Source organism: Molothrus ater, chromosome 10 (assembly GCF_012460135.2).
Source record: "Molothrus ater isolate BHLD 08-10-18 breed brown headed cowbird chromosome 10, BPBGC_Mater_1.1, whole genome shotgun sequence".
In the NCBI taxonomy this organism is placed as follows: Eukaryota; Metazoa; Chordata; class Aves; order Passeriformes; family Icteridae; genus Molothrus; species Molothrus ater.
In genome coordinates this window covers 6313514-6331788 of record NC_050487.2, presented here as the reverse complement: position 1 = coordinate 6331788, position 18275 = coordinate 6313514, and the positions used below count along the sequence as shown (strand labels likewise).

The 18275-nt window shown below is 46.7% G+C and overlaps 1 protein-coding gene across 1 annotated transcript; it reads left to right on the top strand.

Moving 5' to 3' along the window:
- Window positions 1-205: 205 nt before the first annotated feature.
- Window positions 206-16658, top strand: MSL2 (MSL complex subunit 2). Its single transcript, XM_036389099.2, has 2 exons — window positions 206-781; window positions 12525-16658. The coding sequence occupies exons 1-2, from the start codon at window positions 640-642 to the stop codon at window positions 14120-14122; spliced, it is 1740 nt and encodes a 579-aa protein (XP_036244992.1). The 5' UTR covers window positions 206-639; the 3' UTR covers window positions 14123-16658.
- Window positions 16659-18275: the final 1617 nt, after the last annotated feature.

The window sequence follows — 18275 nt, the reverse complement described above, 5'->3', positions numbered from 1 at the left end:
GGCTCGGGCGCCGCTAGAGGGCGCTGGCGCCCCCCCGCCCCGCTGCGGGCGCGCATGCGCGGCGCGGGCGGCGGCGATGGCCCCGCAGTGACGGCCGGATCTAACGGCGCCACCGCGGAGCGCGCGCGGCCCGCCCGGCCCTGCCCGCGCGCCCACCGGCCCCGCGCAGGAGGCGGCGCCGCCGCCGCGGTGATGCGGCCGCGGTGAACCCCGGGTGCCTCCGCCGCCCTCCCGCCGCATCGGGCAGCGCGGCCCCGCCGCCGCCCCGCGCCCGTTCGCGGATCCTGCCTGCGGCCGCCGCCATGCCGGGCCGCCGCTGAGGGAGGCGCCGACAGCAGCAGGGGCCCCGCGGCGGGGCGGGTATGGCCCGCAGGGACCTGCAGTAGCGCCGCCGCTGCCGCCCGGGCCGAGCCGCCGCTCGGAGCGAGGCCTCCCCCGCGGGAGGCGGAGGAGGAGCCGGCGCGGCCCCCTCTGGCAGGGCCGCCGCGGCCTCCGCGCTGCCGCCGCCGCTGCCGCGCGGCTCCAGGTGGCCCCGGACCAAGGTGACACCCGGCCGGCCCCCGCCCCGGGGCCACCTGCCCCCGCGGCCCGCGCAGACCTTCTTCGCACCGCGCAGCCGGCGGCGAGCGAGCGGCGGCGATGAACCCGGTGAATGCCACTGCTCTCTACGTGTCCGCGAGCCGCCTGGTGCTCAACTACGACCCGGCGGACCCCCAATCCTTTTCCGAGATTAACAAGCTCCTGCCCTACTTCAGGCAGTCCCTCTCCTGCTGCGTGTGCGGTGAGGATCTTTCTTTTGTTCCGGCACAATGAGCCTCCCCGGGGCTCCCGCACGGCCCTGGGCCCGCACCGGGGCTGCCTCGGCCTCGCCTCGCCCGGCCCGCTCCGGGGCAGCTCCCGGCAAAGTTTGCCGGGCCCGGAGTCCCCGGTGCCGCGGCCGCCGGGGGGGCGGCTCGGCGCTCGGGAGCGGCGGAGTGGGAACTGCCCGGGCTGAACCCGCCCCCGGCGCGGGGCAGCCGCGGGCAGGGCCGGTCACAAGGGCAGGGAGGCGGCAGGGGCTGTGGCTCGGCAGCCGCGCACGCTGCCAAGGCGGTGGCGGCGCGGAGAGAGTGTTTGCCTCGAAATGCAGCGCTTTATTATGGTCACTGCTTCACCGAGGGTACGGCGGTTGTCAGTGGTTATTGGAATACCCCGGTGTAGTGGAGTTAATCGCTTTAAAAAAGCGATGACTAAGAGCGAGCGTGGTAAAAGATGCCCCAAACGAAATACAGACCGTAGAGGCAGGGGAAGAGGAACTTCGTAATTTTTCCCCCCTCCTTGAAATGTAAACAATAAGTAATTCCGATTGAAAGCCAGGAAACAATAACTGATTTTGGGTTTTTTGTGCCTAGTAGATAAATGTTCTGTAACGAATATTACCATTAAAAGCATCCAGGCTGGAAGTGTGCTGGGCTTTCCCCACTCCTGTCCCCCAGAAAAGAGCGTTCAGTGTGCTGTGGGCAATGGCAGTGTCCGGAATTTCGGTGTTACAGGCTGGGGAATACTGGGAAGGAATTGCATTCTGCTGTGTTTACGGAGTGGGGCATGTGTCCGTTCCTGGGAGGAAGCTCTGGAATAAACTGTTAGGTTTCCTTGAACTTCCCTTTGAAGCCTTGGTCAGTGTCGGGAGGGAGCTCTGACCTTTTTAGACCTCTTGGTTGGTAATTTTTTTTAAATCTCCTTTTTTCCCTCTGGTAGTTTTAAGTCCTGCCTGTTTGTGTTTGTATTTTCCTGACAGAGTGGTTTTATGTTCGCTGTGTTTGTCGATACCGATGTGTGTGTTACACTGGATTTGAATTGAATTACTGGGGTTTAGAAAGTTAAATATTTTATTTATTTACAGGATCAGGATTTAACTGTTGAGACGGCTAAAGTAGCGTTAGATGCTTCCTATCCTCTCGCTATTGGCTCCTCCCACTTAAAGTCTTTGAAAATAGAGATCTCTTTGCACTGGGAAAGAGGGAGCCCGTTCCCAGGATCTCTGCCTCGTCATTTCCTGAAGTAATTTGTCTTAAGGATTTTTCCTCCTGGAATCCCGATTCTAGTGTTGATGCATCTCTGCTTCTAATTTTTTATCACCTTAGGCCCGATTGATTCCAACTCCATTTGTGCTTTCTTCCCATAAATTCCTCCTGCTTTTGGTCAGTCACCAGACTGCTTTTGCCAAAAAATATGCAAATATCGTTCTGATTTTATTTAATAAGATATTTGCATTGCTGTGCTCTCTCCACTTTAAGCCTGGTCTTCTGAAATATGTTCTTTGTTCTCCTTGCCTTGTCTTCTTCCCTTGTTGGCCTTTTGCAATCTTAGTTTTACACTCTGTGCTGTTGAAATTGTCTATCTTTAATTTGTCCCTGCACAAATTCCTGAGCTTCCTCCCCCCCCTTCTTCAGCTTTTCTTGCTTGGTTTTTCTGTCACTCTCAGTTTTGTAGACCAAACCAGGTTTTTAGTTTGTTTTCTTCTATTTCCTTGTGCCTCCATAGATGTTCCTATTTAAAAACTACCTCTTGATGGTTCTGCTTTCTCTCTTGACCCTTTATTTTCTTTGAATATTAGGGTTCTTCCTTTGGTGTATATATTTTTTTCCCACTGTGGCCAGCTTTCAGATAACTGTAGCTGCTGTTTATTTGAAATGTTTTGCTTACAGCTGATTAACCAGTCTTATCTGTGCCTCCTGGACTCCTGTTTGTGGTGTGTCAGTATCCAGGGGCCTCAGTAAATTCCACACTCTCTGTGAAGCCATGCAGTAAAACAGAGTTACTCAGGTGTCTGTATAGGGCCCGAGGTGGCCATGGGGGAGTGGGCCTGCCCCACACAGATCTGCTCACTCTGGTATTCCCAGTGTCACAAATCTGCAGTTCTGACTGGTAAAGGCCAGTCCATCTTTTTCTTATTTGCTTTTTGTGTTCCTTTTCTCTTAGTGCTAAGAGCTGTTACACCTTTTACACCTTCTGAATATTTAAGGTCATTAAACGCTGTACAACCATCAGCCATTTAGCTTTGGTGTTTAAAAGATAGAAGTCTAATTACTGAAGCAAAGGCTACATTGAGAGATCATGACAGTGAGCACTCAGAACTCTGCCAGAATCCCAGAATATTCTGAGTTGGAAGGGACCCACAAGGGCCATGGCATGTAGGGAATGGCCCATGGAGGGGCTGAGCACAGAACCTTGCTGCTCTCAGCTCTGACCAGCTGAGCTAACTGGGCACTGTGGGTTTGGGTTGGCTTTTTTGTTTTAATACTTGAAAGTTTTTCTGATGCTCACTTCTTGCTGCCCTATTTGTTTGTCTCTTTAGACCCTGAGACCCAAATAGGTGGCTCTGGGTCCATGGACATGGAACTGGGAGTGTCTGGTACTCTCCTTGCACAGATCTTTGTAAAGTGCTGAGTGCTTTGTTGGAGAAATGCTGCAGGAAGTATCACTAGTGGTTAAAGTCTCAAGTGCTGGACTTCTAGGAATTCCCTTGGGAAGTTACTCCACAAATTAGTGCTCCTGATGTCATCAGCTTTTTCTCAGTGTGTAATCTCTCTTGAGTGCATTCTGTAATGTTTTGTTATGTTGCAGGTATTAATTCCATGGTCCAGATTGTCCCTTTAATTTTAGGGAGCTGTTTTTAGGAGAAATGAGTGCTAGCTACATAAATCAGCTAACATTGCTGGGCTTCCACTGTGCTCCCAAAGCACGAGGCATAAGCCAGCTCATTTCCTTGTGATCCCATAGTCTTTTACACCAGCTCACATAGCAGGGGGGTGGCAGAAGTTTTTGGACCCACATAATTATGAAGTTCTAATTAAAGCTCTGATTTCAGATTCAGATTGGCACACATGGAGTTGCAGCAGTAGAAAGCCAAAATGTAAATACAGTATGTCAGTGCAAGTCAGCTGAATCAGTTCTGGGTGGATTCAAGGTCTCCCTCTTGCCTCATGATGGGTGATAAGGGTTCAGTTCTGTAGCTGGAACAGCCGTGTGTGTATTTCTAGGATTTCAGTGTGATCATGTGACAGTTTCCTGGACAGTGCTGTAGGTAATACATCATCCTTTTATAGGGACGTATAAGACAATATTTCCTAGAGCTTTTAAAACTTGAAAATAACTACTCCCAAGTGTGCATTAGGCAGAAGGGCTGTGCCTTGTGTGTTTTGAGGATGTGAAATACAAGTTTCAGCCTCTGCAATAAAGTGATTATTATAAAATTGCATGTTAATACACATTTAGTTTGAAAATAGCATAGTAGAATTTATGCAACAAACTTCTATGTTTTAAAGGTGCTGTCCATTGGGATAAACACCTTAGCAGTGCCATTCTCTGGTAACTGCAAATCATTGGTCTTTTCAACATTAAAAGCCTTCTCTGAAATTCTTGTAAGAGTTGAAATGCTTATAAGAGATAGGATTGCCAGTCAGATCAGCTTAGCTTTTTATCCTTAGCAAACTTCATTATGGAATCTCTGAAAGATATTTCAAAGGTATGTGAAAGATGGTTATTGCTGTTTGAGAGAGGTCTTGGAAGCTGGCAGGGCTGCAGGACAACGTTTTATGCTTGGCCAGGAACCCATCTGGTGCTGGGAAATACAGGATGAGAATACAGTTCTTGTCTTAAACATCCTGTAATCCCAGTAAGGGGATGTGAGACAACATGTGGCTTTAGGGAGATTAGGGGGGAGGAACAAAGAAACCCATGGCAGCACAGGCTGGTACTCACAGAGCCCCATCCGGTGCTCTGAGGCAGCTCTTGATGATTTTAGCCAGGGGTTGAAGGCTCAGTGCTGCAGCAGCATTGTGGAAGCAACTCCCAGCATGGACAATGGCATGGATTGCCTAAAAAGTAAAATAAAAACTGTTAACTTTTGTTTTTCTATATAAAGAATAGTGTAAGGATGTTATTTCCCTCCTGCTCTTGTGTAAAAGCAATAGCCTGTTTTGAGAGTTTTGTACTGCCAAAGTTGAATGGAGTGTACAATATAAATACATATTATAATCAATTATACTTGGCACTACATCTGAAATGCCTCCATAGTTGGTGGTATACAGTTGTGTAAAATTTTCCATTTTGTGCCATTCTGTCCATGTGAAGGCTTCTCCTCCTCTTCCTCTCCTCTCTCTGAGGTCATTCTCCTTTGCTTCTGCAGTTCCTGTGTCCCCCAGTGCCCTTCCCTGGTCAGCAGCTCTTGGGGTGTGGTTCCAGGTCCCAGAGAGCTCGGGGCTGTGGGCAGCACTCTGTACTGGGAAATGGTGGGAACTGGGCCTGGACAGTTGGACTGAACTTCCTTCAAAGGGGAGGTACTTGAGTGACACCTAAACAGATGGAAACTTCCTGGAAAATTCAGTTTCCTGTCACAGACATGGAATAAGGGAGATGAAACAAATTCCCATTCTAATAAAACCTAATTATATGGATGATACTGGAGTTTCCATTTGGGATGTGAGCCATGGCTAATTTGAGCTTGGATGATAACAGTGTTAGAGTGAAAAAACCATGAGTTTTTAAAGTTTTGTGATGGAAAAGTTTAGCTTAGGACTTCTTCCTTGTCCATTCTTCCAAGGCTGAGGAGAGTGAAGGCTGATTCATGATCTGTGCTGTTAGATCAGAGCTTCCTTTTATGTTTGAAAATTGATCTGGTTCCGTGGGGTTTTTTAGGTATTTTCTCCATTGACATTTTCTTCTTTCCTCTGTTTTCAGTTATGAGAAATACTGTAAACAAAAGTACTGGTAGTTTTTAAAAGTACATTATTTTTCCCTTAAATATGGTCATGAATGGTTGCCAAAACACTTCTGAATTTGTGGAGAATGTGAAAAATAATCAGCATCTCTGAAACAAACATCAGAGAGCATGGACCAGGGGACTAAGTACCTATCAAATACCTTCTGCTGCAGGTATTCTGTTTGTGCTTGGTGTGGGGAGCAGTTGTCTATAAAATGTCCAGTCACACATCTCTGTATACACCAATTTTTACTCAAGAACATGTTGGGTGATTTCCTCTTAAAATCTCCCTACTCAACTTCGTTTCCCTTTCCTGTTTTCAAACCCTGTGTGTGACTCCTGGGAGAACTGCTTTGTCAAGGTTGTCTGCATTGTACTGCAGAAGTTTTGATAACAGAAAGTTCTGCCAGTAGAATTTAAATTGGTTTCTAAACTAAAAATACTCCTCTGCCTTAGAGGAAAATCGAGTAGGAAGAGAAGTAGCTGTGGTCCCCTCGGTGGCAGCTGGGTGACAGTGACTTCCAAAGAGAGTTGCAGTGCTGTCTTTGCTGGGATTGGAGAGGAGCTGGGAGGTGATGGATGGCTTTGGTGGTGCCTGAGGATATTGATTAAAGCGATTGTGTTCCCGAGTGTTTAGAGAGGAGTTAATGTGTTGCCAGGAGGCATCTTTATTGGGATGGCTGAGCTCTGCCGTCCTGGGCAGGGAGCACTCCAGCACCTTCCTCTGCCTCTGTTTGCTTTGCTACCCAAGATTTACAGTCATGCCTCTCAATACCGACTGCGCATTCCTGGATGTTGAGTTGGAGCCTTTAGTAAGGGCAGAAAACGTTCCCTGGGGCTGGGCAATGGCTGGGAAGTGCTGGCAGTGGAGCCTGTGCTGCGCTCGGAGCTCTGCAGGGAGCACAGGTTTCCCACTCTCCCGGAGGCATTGCCGTGATGGAATTCGGGGTCTCCTGAGCCCGCCCGCGGCTGGCGCCCTCTGCACTGTGGCACTGCTCGCTTCACTCCGAGATTCTCATTGCCAGCATTTTTGGTTGGTGTGCAAAAATTGTTTTCACTGCTTTTTGTTTGCTCTGGGAATGTGATGAACTTGATCTATAACTTCCAAAGGAAGTTCTAACTCTTGTGAGTGTTTGTGCAGCTTAGAAACATGTCATTATTTTATACCCATAGGAGAAATGTTAACTTTGCTATTTGAAACTTCTCAAAATACAGCAATCTTGACTTTTGGAAAACATCATTATGTGAAAATTTTACAATGCAAGGTGAAAAAGATTAATTTATCCATCTTCTTAAAGCCTCAAAGTTTGAACTTTATCACCTAGTTTGCTAAAAATACATTTAGAATTTTTCCAGAGATTTTGTAAACACAAGGACTTTCAAACAGAACTATAACTTTGACATAGGACTTAGTAAAAATATTCTGTTGTGTCTTATGTGGGGGGTGAGCTCAAGGCAGTCAGTCCCTTCTGCAGTTATAATGCAATTTGTTGTAGTTTTTTTCCTTGAACTTCAGCTAAATAGGTTGACTGTATTTCTCCAAATATAAAGAAAAATAGTCTAACTGTCTTCTGATCATGGTTAATTTGGGTTCCCATGGTGTTCAGGCAAAAACAGTGCAGTTTTTATTTTGTCAGAGAGTTATACAAACATTAATTCATTAGTCACAACTGTCCCTATATGAGGGTAATAATGTCTTTAGCAATTTTTTCATAGTTGTGTGTTCATGGAGGATGTGCAGAAATATTCAGTAGCCAGCAAAACGTTTTCTCTGATAAAATTTTGAAATAAGTATTTTTAGTTGATTTGGGGTTTTTTAGTGCTTCTTTTTTTCGTGTCCCTCACATTTCCATTATACCCAGCAAGGAATTTTTAAGTGTTTGTGGATGTCTTGGTCAAATTCTGGTGGTGTGGTTGGGGTGATCTAAGGGCAGGGTGGTGTTTGCAGGAAGAAATCATTTCTCATAGTTCGCAGGGAAACTCTTATTGTTTCTCAGAGTTCTGTACTGGGAATCTTGGGGAACATTTTTTTGTTTCTTCTTTTTGGCCGAATTGAACAATTTCTCTGTACAGAGCCTTGTGTCAAAGCCCATGGAAGGATCACACATCTGTAGTGCTGTTGTTGTGAACTGCCCTTACTCTGTTCCATGTTCTGCAGCTGTGGGTTCAGAGCTGTGCCCCTGGAATGTTGCAGAGATGTGGTTGTGTCTCAGAGCACATTTTGGGAACATGCTTTGGGTGGGACACCTGGGGACAGGGCATCCAGCAGGTTTCACTGAGAGGAGCTGCCCAACATTTTATTACCTGAGACAGCTACTAGGGCAGGGGTGGGACAAACATCAGTCTGGGGAATCTGTCTCCTGACTTTGGTGCAGTTTTGGTGAAATTCATCAAATCCAACGTGGTCCAGCCCACCCTGAGTGTGGGTCTGGAATTGGGGGGGGTTAGGGCTTGGGGTCTGTGAGACCTTTCTCTGCTGTCATGTCCATGCACTAATCTCTGTGAGTCAGAATGTATTCAGTTTTCTTGTTTTCTAGGAAGTACCCAGATCTCCCACCCCTCTAAAACAGATCCCACACATTTGTTGTATTCCTCTGCAGATGGCTGACAGACCTTTTTGCTGCTCATCATATGCCTGCCTGTCTGTCGTCAGATAGTTTTGCAAATAGAGCTTTTAGGGGGTTTATCCAACTCGGGAAACGCTGCTTTTGAGGGTATTTTCTGTTGTGTTTTGCCTTAAAGCCTCGTTGAGCTGCTGCTCATTCTTCAGTGGCCTCCAGCTGATCATTTCTTGGGTGAGAAGATGCTGTGTGGGGTGGCAGGGAGCAGTTCAGGGAAGAGCAAGGATTTGCCTTCCCGCTGTGCTGCAGCCCTGGAGCTGCAGGAGAGGGGTGGCTGAGACAAACCCTGAGCAGTGGTGTCACACTCTGAGATCCAGCTCCTGTCCTTCAGGTGCTCCTGAGCTCTGAAGCTTGGACAAGTTGTTGGAGCTTTCTGGCTGTTGCTGATTATTTTAGTAGAAACAATCAGATGATGTTTAATCCCAAAATGAAAAGACTGACAGTACAGCAGTGCAGCTGTCAAAGCTCCAGCTGTGGCTATGACTTCGGGGTCCTTGGCATGTAGAAGTCTGTGTGTGAAACCTCAGATGGGTAGAGCTTCCTGCTCCTCAGAGCTTGGTAGAGGCTCAGCATTTCTGTTTCTGTAGCTGTGGTTTATGAATAATCTGGTGCTCCCTGTGCTGTTTGCTGGGCACAGGTTGGTGGGTGAGCTGCCCTCTCCTCCTGTGTGCCGTGGCTGCCCCAGTGCTGGCTGAGCACCAGAGTGCTTCTGGTGATCCCAGTGCAGCCAGGATCAACCCCAGGGATAAATTTGTATTTGTAAAAAGAATTTGACTTATTTTTTTCTATTTTACTTCATGAAATTAAGATTAAATAATGAAATAATTCTTAAGACTTTGGGTTGTTGGAAAAGCCAAGATAATTTTTAGTGATTAATGTTCCAGTAGCATTTCCAAGGACCCTAAATTAGATATTTGTGTTTAGCCCTTTCTGCCTTTGCTGAGGATAGTTGAGAATAGCTGGAGCTACCTGTTCAAGCCTTTCTTCACAGTGAATTTCATCCATTAGGAGAGTATTTGCTAGATACAGACACCTTAACAATTGTTTTGATTCCCAATTCTTCTCCTCCCTTTGGTCTCAGAGACACAATTTGCAGATGCTTCCCCTTGTCCCTGCAGCTGTGAAATAATGCTCATTAAGGACCACAGCAGGAAGTATTCCATGTGTTTTAAGTGACCTCCCTCCAGCCCCCGGGACAGCCTTTCCAGATCAGCTGGGATGTTTGGTAAATAATATATTAAAAGTTTTTCCTCTGTATATACTCCTCATTAATTGTAAGTGCTGATATTAAGGAATGTATTTAGTCAACCTTCCTGAAATCAGGATAGTTAAGAGCTGATGTGGAAGGAAAGTCTTGTATTGGAGGCTTTGTAAGAACACAGTTTTGCTTTTGGTCTATTGATAAACCCCTTAGAAAAGAGAGTGAGTAAGGACAGAGCAGGGTTCAGTAGCACCAGGCCACACAGGGTGTGAGTAATTGTGGAAGGGTCTAATGCAGGTGAGTGGCTGCACAATAAAATGAAAAATTACATTTAGCTTAGATAAATACTAAATTATAAGCATGGAAAAATATTAACTTCAGGGCCCACGGTATTTATATCTTGGAGATCTATATAAATTTTAAAATTTCTAGAGAGGGGCAGCACTGATGGCCCCCAGGCAAAAGTGAGATCTTGCCATGCAAAACCTCGAGGTTCCAAAAAGGCTCAGCTGCTGTTTGTGGGACAGTGCTGCTGACTTAGTGCCCCTCCCTGAGTATTACAAGTACTGAAACTTAATTTTATGGGAAATTAGCATCTCATGGTTGACATTTGTTTTTAAACCTGTCAGTATTAAGACTGAGAAGAGTGATAGTGCCACAGAATCCATACAAGAGAGAAACTTTGAAGAATGAATATTCAATGAGATGAGTTGAAACAGAAAATATTCCCACAGCTCAGGCAATTCCTAATGTCTCTCCAGTGTAGGTTGTCTGGCATTTACTGGGAGTAGAACTTGCTCTGTTCTTCCTGGCAGTGAGAGCATGTGAAGTGTTTTGTCTTGTCAGTCCGTCTGGTTTTTCCCTCAAAGCCTCCAGAAATTTAAATTTTCCTGTATCTTCTTTTAGCATTTGTACTTATTCAGGAGTTACAGCCAAATTTATTTTGGGAGAAATAAAACACACTGTTGGTGATGCCTTTTTTTAAAAATCTAATTAAAAGTTAAGGTGGTATCTTGTTATTTGGTGCTATCTCTGAAGTATTTTAGTTCTGCAAAGCATAATAACTCAGCCTTATTGTCCTAAGGAGCCAAGAGAGGCTACTGGTGGATGAGGAGTGCTCCCAGCTGCTTTGTGTCATTAATTAATTGGGAATTAATTAATACTGGTGGCTTTTGGCCCTGGGAGCGTTGTAGTTCCAAGGCTCTGAAGTGTCTGCACTGGCCAGGGCACAGCTCCTGCTGGTCCTGTTGGACTCAGGATCCAGGGGGCTGGACCATTGCTGGGGAGCTCTCTGCTGAAGGACAGAGCTTCTTTGAGGAGATGGTGGGATTTAAAGTTTTGGTTTTGTTCTCTTCAGGGAACTTTTCTCCTGAAATCAATTTCCATCTTAGGACCACAATGGCCACCTCTGCCTGTGTTGTTTATATTGTGTCATGTCAAGGGAACTTGGGGAAAAAACCCAATAATTCCCCCTGCAGGTTGGACTGTGAGACTTCATGTTCTGTCTGCTGGCTTTAACCTTCCCAGCTTGATGTGATGAGTGTTTGTCTTCTGCTGGTGGGGCCTTGTTACACTGTGACACAGGGCAGGGCTCATTTTGTGCCACCTGCCAGATTGCTGAACAACTGGATTTCTCTCCATTTGTTAAAAATTACTGTGTCATGCCAACCTGAGCACTGACTCTTGTGATTTGTTGCCCAAAACCCAGTTTACATCAAGCCACACCCACTGAATGACGGCTCAGGTGCTGGGAGCCGCCCCTTCCCAAAGAGAAATCAGGGAATGCAGGGAAAAGGGGTCAGAGAAGTGAGCAATGAGAGAAATTATCTTTGATATTTTGGGGTTTTTATCCCAGTCTGATTTGATACATGCACTTTGCTTCCTCTTCCCAAGTTTTAATTTTATTCACTTGTTGCAGCAGATTGTTTTCACTTTGGAAAAGCTGGGTGGGAATTCCCTGATGGCTGTAACTCATCCAGCAGAGGCTCCTTATGAGAGAAAGATCTGATCAGAGCTGAGAATGTGCTGCTGGGAGGGGAGGGAGCCCTGTTGCTGGGGATGACTATAGATACTCTGCAATTTAATTTAGGAGATGGAATATCTTTCTGGCCTAGAGCTGCCTGGAAATAGCAAAGCAATGCTGTCACTTTCTGGATATAGGAACTAGTTGGATTGTTTCTATACAGAATTTAGTTTCACTTGTTCTTTCATATTTTATCTTTAGGTAATATTTGAGTTGTTCTTAAGGAAAACCAAAACCATTCTTCCAGGTTTTTACAGTTTTGGGGATCTGCAGACAAAACCTTCCAGACCGTCAGTGCTGGGGGCCTGAAACTTTCTGGGCTGTCAGGGGTGTATGGATTCCTTTAGTAGCTGATTTTTATTATTTTTTCATTCTAAACAGTAAAATATTGAGAAAAAAATTCTTTACTCTGATGGCTTCACTAAATGCTAAATGAAAAATAACAAGGTCTGCTGTGTCTTCTTCTGTTTAGAGGTAGATATTTCATAATTTTTACATTCCTTTCAGAGTTTTCCCTCTCTCTGCTCTGTTCCCATTTGTTTTTACTAATTCCATTAAAATCTTTGCAGTAAGTTATCATGGAAGTTTATTATTTCACTTTTGGTAAATTCATAGAAATCTTGTGTGTTCTGTAAGTTTCCTTGGACAAAGCTGAAGGGGAGAAGGTGATCATTAGTGTTGTAGTTGAGAATGTTTCTAAAGGCTGCAGCACTCAAGTTGTGGTGCGATGGCTTTCTTCTAATTTTATCTAATGTTTTAAAACCAGGTTGGCAGCTGTGGGAATTTGTATGGGCAGTTGTTTGGATGGGATGTTTTCTTGTGAATAACTCAACTTTTTGAGTAACTTTTTTTGATAGTACAAAAAAAGTTCATCCAGTAATGTCTCGGAAACCTGCCTTAAGTCCATTGTAATCTTCCTTTTCCTTTTTCTCATAGGAAATTTGCTACAAGACCCTATTGCTCCTACCAACTCCAATTGTCAGCATTATGTCTGCAAAACGTGCAAAGGCAAGAAGATGATGATGAAGCCCTCGTGTAGCTGGTGCAAGGACTACGAGCAGTTTGAGGAGAACAAGCAGCTGAGCATCCTGGTGAACTGCTACAAGAAGCTGTGCGAGTACATCACGCAGACGCCGCTGGCGCGGGACATCATCCAGGCCGTGGATTGCTCTGCAGACCTGCTGGCTCTGCTCAAGGATGGGGCACCGCTGCACGAGGACACCGACAAGTCCTCGGATGCAGCCCTGGCTCTGTGTCTGACGCACTCCCCAGTCCCTTCCACGTCGGAGCTGGCGACGGACGCGCCCGGGGGGTTCACGGCGCTGCCCGAGAGCACCCCCAGCCTGGACCTGCGGGGCTCTGTCATCAACGGGCTGCCCCCCTGCAACGGGCTGGCGGTGGAGAAGCTGGGCGTCAGCATCCCCTCTCCCGAGCACGCCAGCGCCATCGACGTGTGCAGCACCGGGGATTACATCAAAACCGAGGACATCCCCGGCGGCCTGCAGCCCGTGTGTGACACCGTGGCCACCAGCGACCTGTGCCCCGCGGGCATCGACATCTGCGGCTTCAGCGAGGACATCAAGCCGGGCGGGTCGCTGCTGCTCAGCGTCGAGGAGGTGCTGCGCAGCCTGGAGACCGTGTCCAGCGGCGAGGTGTGCGACTCCAACCTGCAGCCCGCCTTGGAGGCCAACATGGCCAACGGCCCCTTCCTGCAGCTCTCCCCCCCTCCCCTCAGCCATAACATTTTCATGGCCACAGATGCTTCTCCTCACGGGCTCTCCTGCACGGCAGCCACGCCCAAGGTGGTGAAGCTGAACAGGAAGCGCTCTCGCTCCGAAAGCGACAGCGAGAAGGTTCAGCCTCTGCCCATCTCCAGCATCATCTGCGGCCCCACGCTGGGAGCGTCGGCTCCCGTCACGGTCAAACAGGAAAATAAAATGTCTTTGCAGCCTATTGCGACTGTACCCAATGGAGGAACTACTCCCAAAATCAGTAAAACTGTGCTCCTGTCTAACAAAAGCGTGAAAAAGAACTTAGAACACGCCCCTAAGAAATCCCACCCGAAAGCCAAACCGGGGGTGCTGAAAACAAAAGACAAGGCAAAGGAGAAAGTTCCCAGCAGTAATGTTATGCCAGGAAGCCCAACGAAAACTGTGTATAAAAAGCCACAAGAAAAGAAAGGGTGTAAATGTGGTCGTGCCACCCAAAATCCAAGTGTTCTTACATGCCGTGGCCAACGCTGCCCTTGCTACTCTAACCGCAAAGCCTGCCTTGACTGCATATGCCGTGGCTGCCAAAACTCCTACATGGCTAACGGGGAGAAGAAGCTGGAGGCCTTTGCAGTGCCAGAAAAGGCCTTGGAGCAGACTCGGCTTACTTTGGGCATTAATGTGACAAGCATTGCCGTGCGCAATGCCAGCACAAGCACCAGTGTAATCAATGTGACAGGGTCACCAGTAACGACGTTTTTAGCTGCCAGTACACACGATGAGAAAAGTTTGGATGAAGCTATAGACATGAGATATGACTGTTAAACCTTTCTTTCTTTTCCCTGCCATCCGTAGGGGAACTGCTACAGGTTTAAGGCAGCTATGGTTCTGTTTAACTTGCTGGAGCTCCTGCGTTTAGATCACTTGTATCAAGTGTTTTTCATTGCTATGTTCTGTGTATTAGTGTCTGGGAAATAGTTGCAGATAATGGAGGAGTTACCCTAAAACTGTTTTTAGTTCTTACAGCACCTCATAGTTTGAGATGGATTGCTGATGTAAATGATTTTATCACAAGATCTTTTGACAAGGAATATATTGACCTCATTGTACTTGCTCATGCTTTGTGCTCAGTCAAAGCTTTGGCTTCAGTGTAGCATCCAGATAGTGCATCTCAACTGTGCTAGGTGATGGTGTAGAGAAATAATTATTTGATGGGTTACAGTCACCATGAGCAGGAAATGACCTGACATTCCTGTGGGAAAGGCAGTACGAGCTGGGGGATACACTCCAGAAAGGGTAGGTAGTGGTGATTGTGAGAATTGGTTGTGCCCTCTACTGAACAGCATACAGTTAAAAAAGATTAATAAATATACTGAGCTGGCAGGCCAAAAGGCATCTCAGGCTGCAGGCAAGGCTCAGGAGGGTTGGGTGGATGCAAAGGTTGAGCTCCAGCTTGGATACCCTGTCCTGGTAATGACATCATCATCCTTGGGGTTTGTCTTCCTGACACTTCACGGGTCACATCCCTGTTCAGTTGCCCCTCTGTGCCAGCCCCCTGTGCGTGACAAGTCACTGAGGGGCTGGGCTGGGGCAGAACATCACTGGTAGCCTTCAAAGGCTCGAGTTCTGTTAGCACCATCCTCTCCCTTTCTCAAGTTCCTGCTGTTTCACTGCTGTTGCTTCTAGGGAAGAGAAGGGGTTTTGTGGGTTACAGGAAGTCCTTGGCTGATTTTCCCCCCTCTGGTGCTGATCGGTGCCGGGGCTACAGGGAGATGCTGCAGCACTTATCACCACTGGGGGGGTTTGATCAGGTTTGTAACAGAGCCAGGACCCCTCCCACGGAGGGGAGTTCCTGCTGACAGGCACCTCCCAGCCAGGGCACGGGATCGAGGGCTATCAGAGGTCAAATTTTTGGGGTGTTTTCTAAACAGAATAAGCTATCTATAACTCACTCCACCCTAAACCTATCTCACTTTTTGCTAAAATGTTGAAAGCAGCTTTTGAAGGTCATTGCTTTTCAACCTGGGCCAAAAGGCTCGAAAATAGAAAAATAACACAAAGTTGTTGAGCTTATCTGGAAAAGTGTTACAGTGAAAGAATTCCTCTTAGGAATTCAGCTTTGTGCAAAAATGGTTGATTTCAGCGCAATCCCTAAATAAAAGTGCAGGCACAAGATTCAGTTGTGCCTTCAGGGCTTTGTTGGAAGCCTAAAATGTTGAGATTGCTTTGTGAAAGTAGAAATTCTCCACTTGGAATGATAGAGCACAACCCAAACATGGGCTGATTCGAACACAAACATTACTGTCTGATTTTAAAGGCCATTCCTGTTTCAGCAGCATGTTAAATAGTGTGTGGATTTTTTAGTTCCTTTCCTGCTTCCATCTCCCCTTTTCCTCAGGCACAGCCCCCGCGGTGCTTTCCGGCCCGGCGCTGGGTGTGCTTTGATTTGGCACAAAGCACGTACAATGACGGTTCCTCACCGAGAAATGAGCAAAACCCTTTGGACACAAATGGCACCTCCTTTTGTTTTGTAGTGTACCATGGTGTCATTTTCTGTGAATGTGGTCAGAGCTTTTTGTTGGTTTTGGTTTGTTTCTCCCCCCGTCTTTTTTGTGGGGTGGGCAGGGTGGGGGGTTAAAGCCATAGGAAGAAAAATGTGATGTACGTGTCCAGTCTGTACTTTTTTGTTTTTGTTTTGCAAGAAGAGTTGAAAAATATTTTTGATAATGAGTAAATGGTGGAAAATGCTTCTTAGTATTCTTGTCTTTATTTGCCAACCCAAGTACCTAAGATCTGTGTTTTTTAGCCCTCATGAGATTTAACGATGTCCTATTAAAATGTATTTAGTTAAACTTGTATGTGATTTTTGTGTTGACCCAGAGGGATCCTACCAGTCTCTAATTTGGTGGTTTGATCGTGACCTACTAATGTAAATCTGTTTATTAGTCCACTACGTGTAAGCGAAGTAGCGACCCGGAGTCTGGGAGTGGCTGCACAGCACGGGTTGTGTCGGAATGCTTTTGCAGAGCTGTTCAGAGTTTTGCTGAGATTGTTGATGGTACATTTTTAGGACTTTCATGAAATTAAATACAAAGTACCTTTGCTCCAGAAACGTGGGAGTATTTGGAATCTTTACTATCTCACTGCTGCATTCAATGTGGTACCAAAAGTTGGAGAACTTAGGTCAAGAGTGTTTCGGAGCGCCGACAGGAGAGCCCTGATGGTTAATGTAAAACTGCAAATGGTAGATTCAGGTTGTTTCTAAAAACATTTCCTTTTATGCTGCCACATTCTTGAAATGTATATTAAAATTCAAATTGATTTAATAAATGTTAGTTTTCTAATTCTATTTGGCAACTGCTGAAGGCATCAGTGTGGCATATGTTGAACTCACTGTCTAAATATTACTTAGTGTGTTGATGATTAATTCTCTAATTGTTTAAATTAGGGTTGGCTTGGTTTGGTTTCCTTGCCCTCCTGGCTAGTTGTTTATGAGCTGAGCAATGGAAAGGATTGTCTTGGTGCTGACAGGAATTCCAGCAGCTCCAGTTGGGAGAGCATTCCTTCCACAGCAGCTTCCTGGTTTGGGGCCTTCCTGCCTTGGCTTGGGCAGAGAGCAGGGTGAGAAGCAGTCCAGCACAGCCCAAGAGGGACTTGTCCCTGCTGCCCATCCCCAGGAGCTGGAGAGTCACTGGTGGGTGCAGCTCAGTGATTATTTGAGCTCCAGCCTGGCCCCAGCTGGGCTGCCCGGAATTCCCGGTGTTCCTCCTGCAAGGCTTTGGATCTGGGGAGCTGTTCTCAGCATTAGCACAGAGGGAGCTGCTTGGGCATTTCTTATAGAGGAAGCGTGTGGTATTCCAGTTTTCTTCCCAATCCCCTTGAAGGCAGGGATTAACTGCCAAACTTTATTAAAGCTTGTAATTTGTAGAGCAGAGTCAAAAAGAAAAAGCAGTTTTTGGTCACGTGTAGTGGTACAAAATCCAGTGCTTCTGACCATCCAGATCTGAACATAGTTCTGAACAAGGAGGAGAAGCCCTCTGTGCTTCCCAGTGGAATGGAAAGGCTCTTCCCAGGTATCACGCATTAGGACATGTTAAAAAACGTTCAGACACACAAGTCAATGTGGCCATTGGTGACAGAGCTTAGAGGGCAGGGTGGAGCTCTCAAAGGTTGGATTTGGTGATCATGGGGGTCTTTTCCAACTTTAACAATCCTACATTAAACCAGGGTCTGGGATTAAATCCCAGAGGAGGGGGGAGACAAAACATTACCCACTGGATGTGTTACCTTGTGGCTCTCCCAGCAGGAGCTGTTCTCCCTCCCTGCCTTGTCTGAGCACCGTGCAGAGCCAGGGGCACTGGGGCACAGCAGCCTCTCCCTGCAGATGTTCTTCCCTTGCATGGGAGCTGAAAATTTTACCAGGGAACAGCTGCCCTTGGTGCCTTCAGCACAGCCTGGGACTGCCCCTGCCAGCCCCAGCATTCGGTGGTGTCAGAAGAACCTGCAGAGTTACAGAGAATAAACCTGAAAATCCTGTTTGCCAAGGCAGGTACTTCTGGCACAGCAGGGAGCTGCTCCCTCTGTGAAACTCCCAGAGCTTCAAGGAACAGATCCCACAGCTGTGGCACAGGGATGGTGCAGAGGTTCTAGTGAGACCCAGCACAGAAACATTTTTTACTGCATGCAAGAAGCACCCCCTCCCCAGATAATTCTTATTTAAATTCTATGCAAATCAGTTAGAAAAGGATTTTTGATTGCTAAATTGGAGAACTGAAAGGATGCAAACAAGCACCCTTGTAAAGGATCATTCCAAGTGTGTGGCACAGCTGAGGAAATCCCCTCTGAAAGGTAGGTGATGCTGCTTCCAGTACTACCAAGAATATCACAGGCAGATCTTTGGTCTTAACTATTTAAATTTAGAAGTTGAAGTGCTTTTGATACCCTAAAGAAACTCACCAAAAAGTGGCTGTTCTATAGA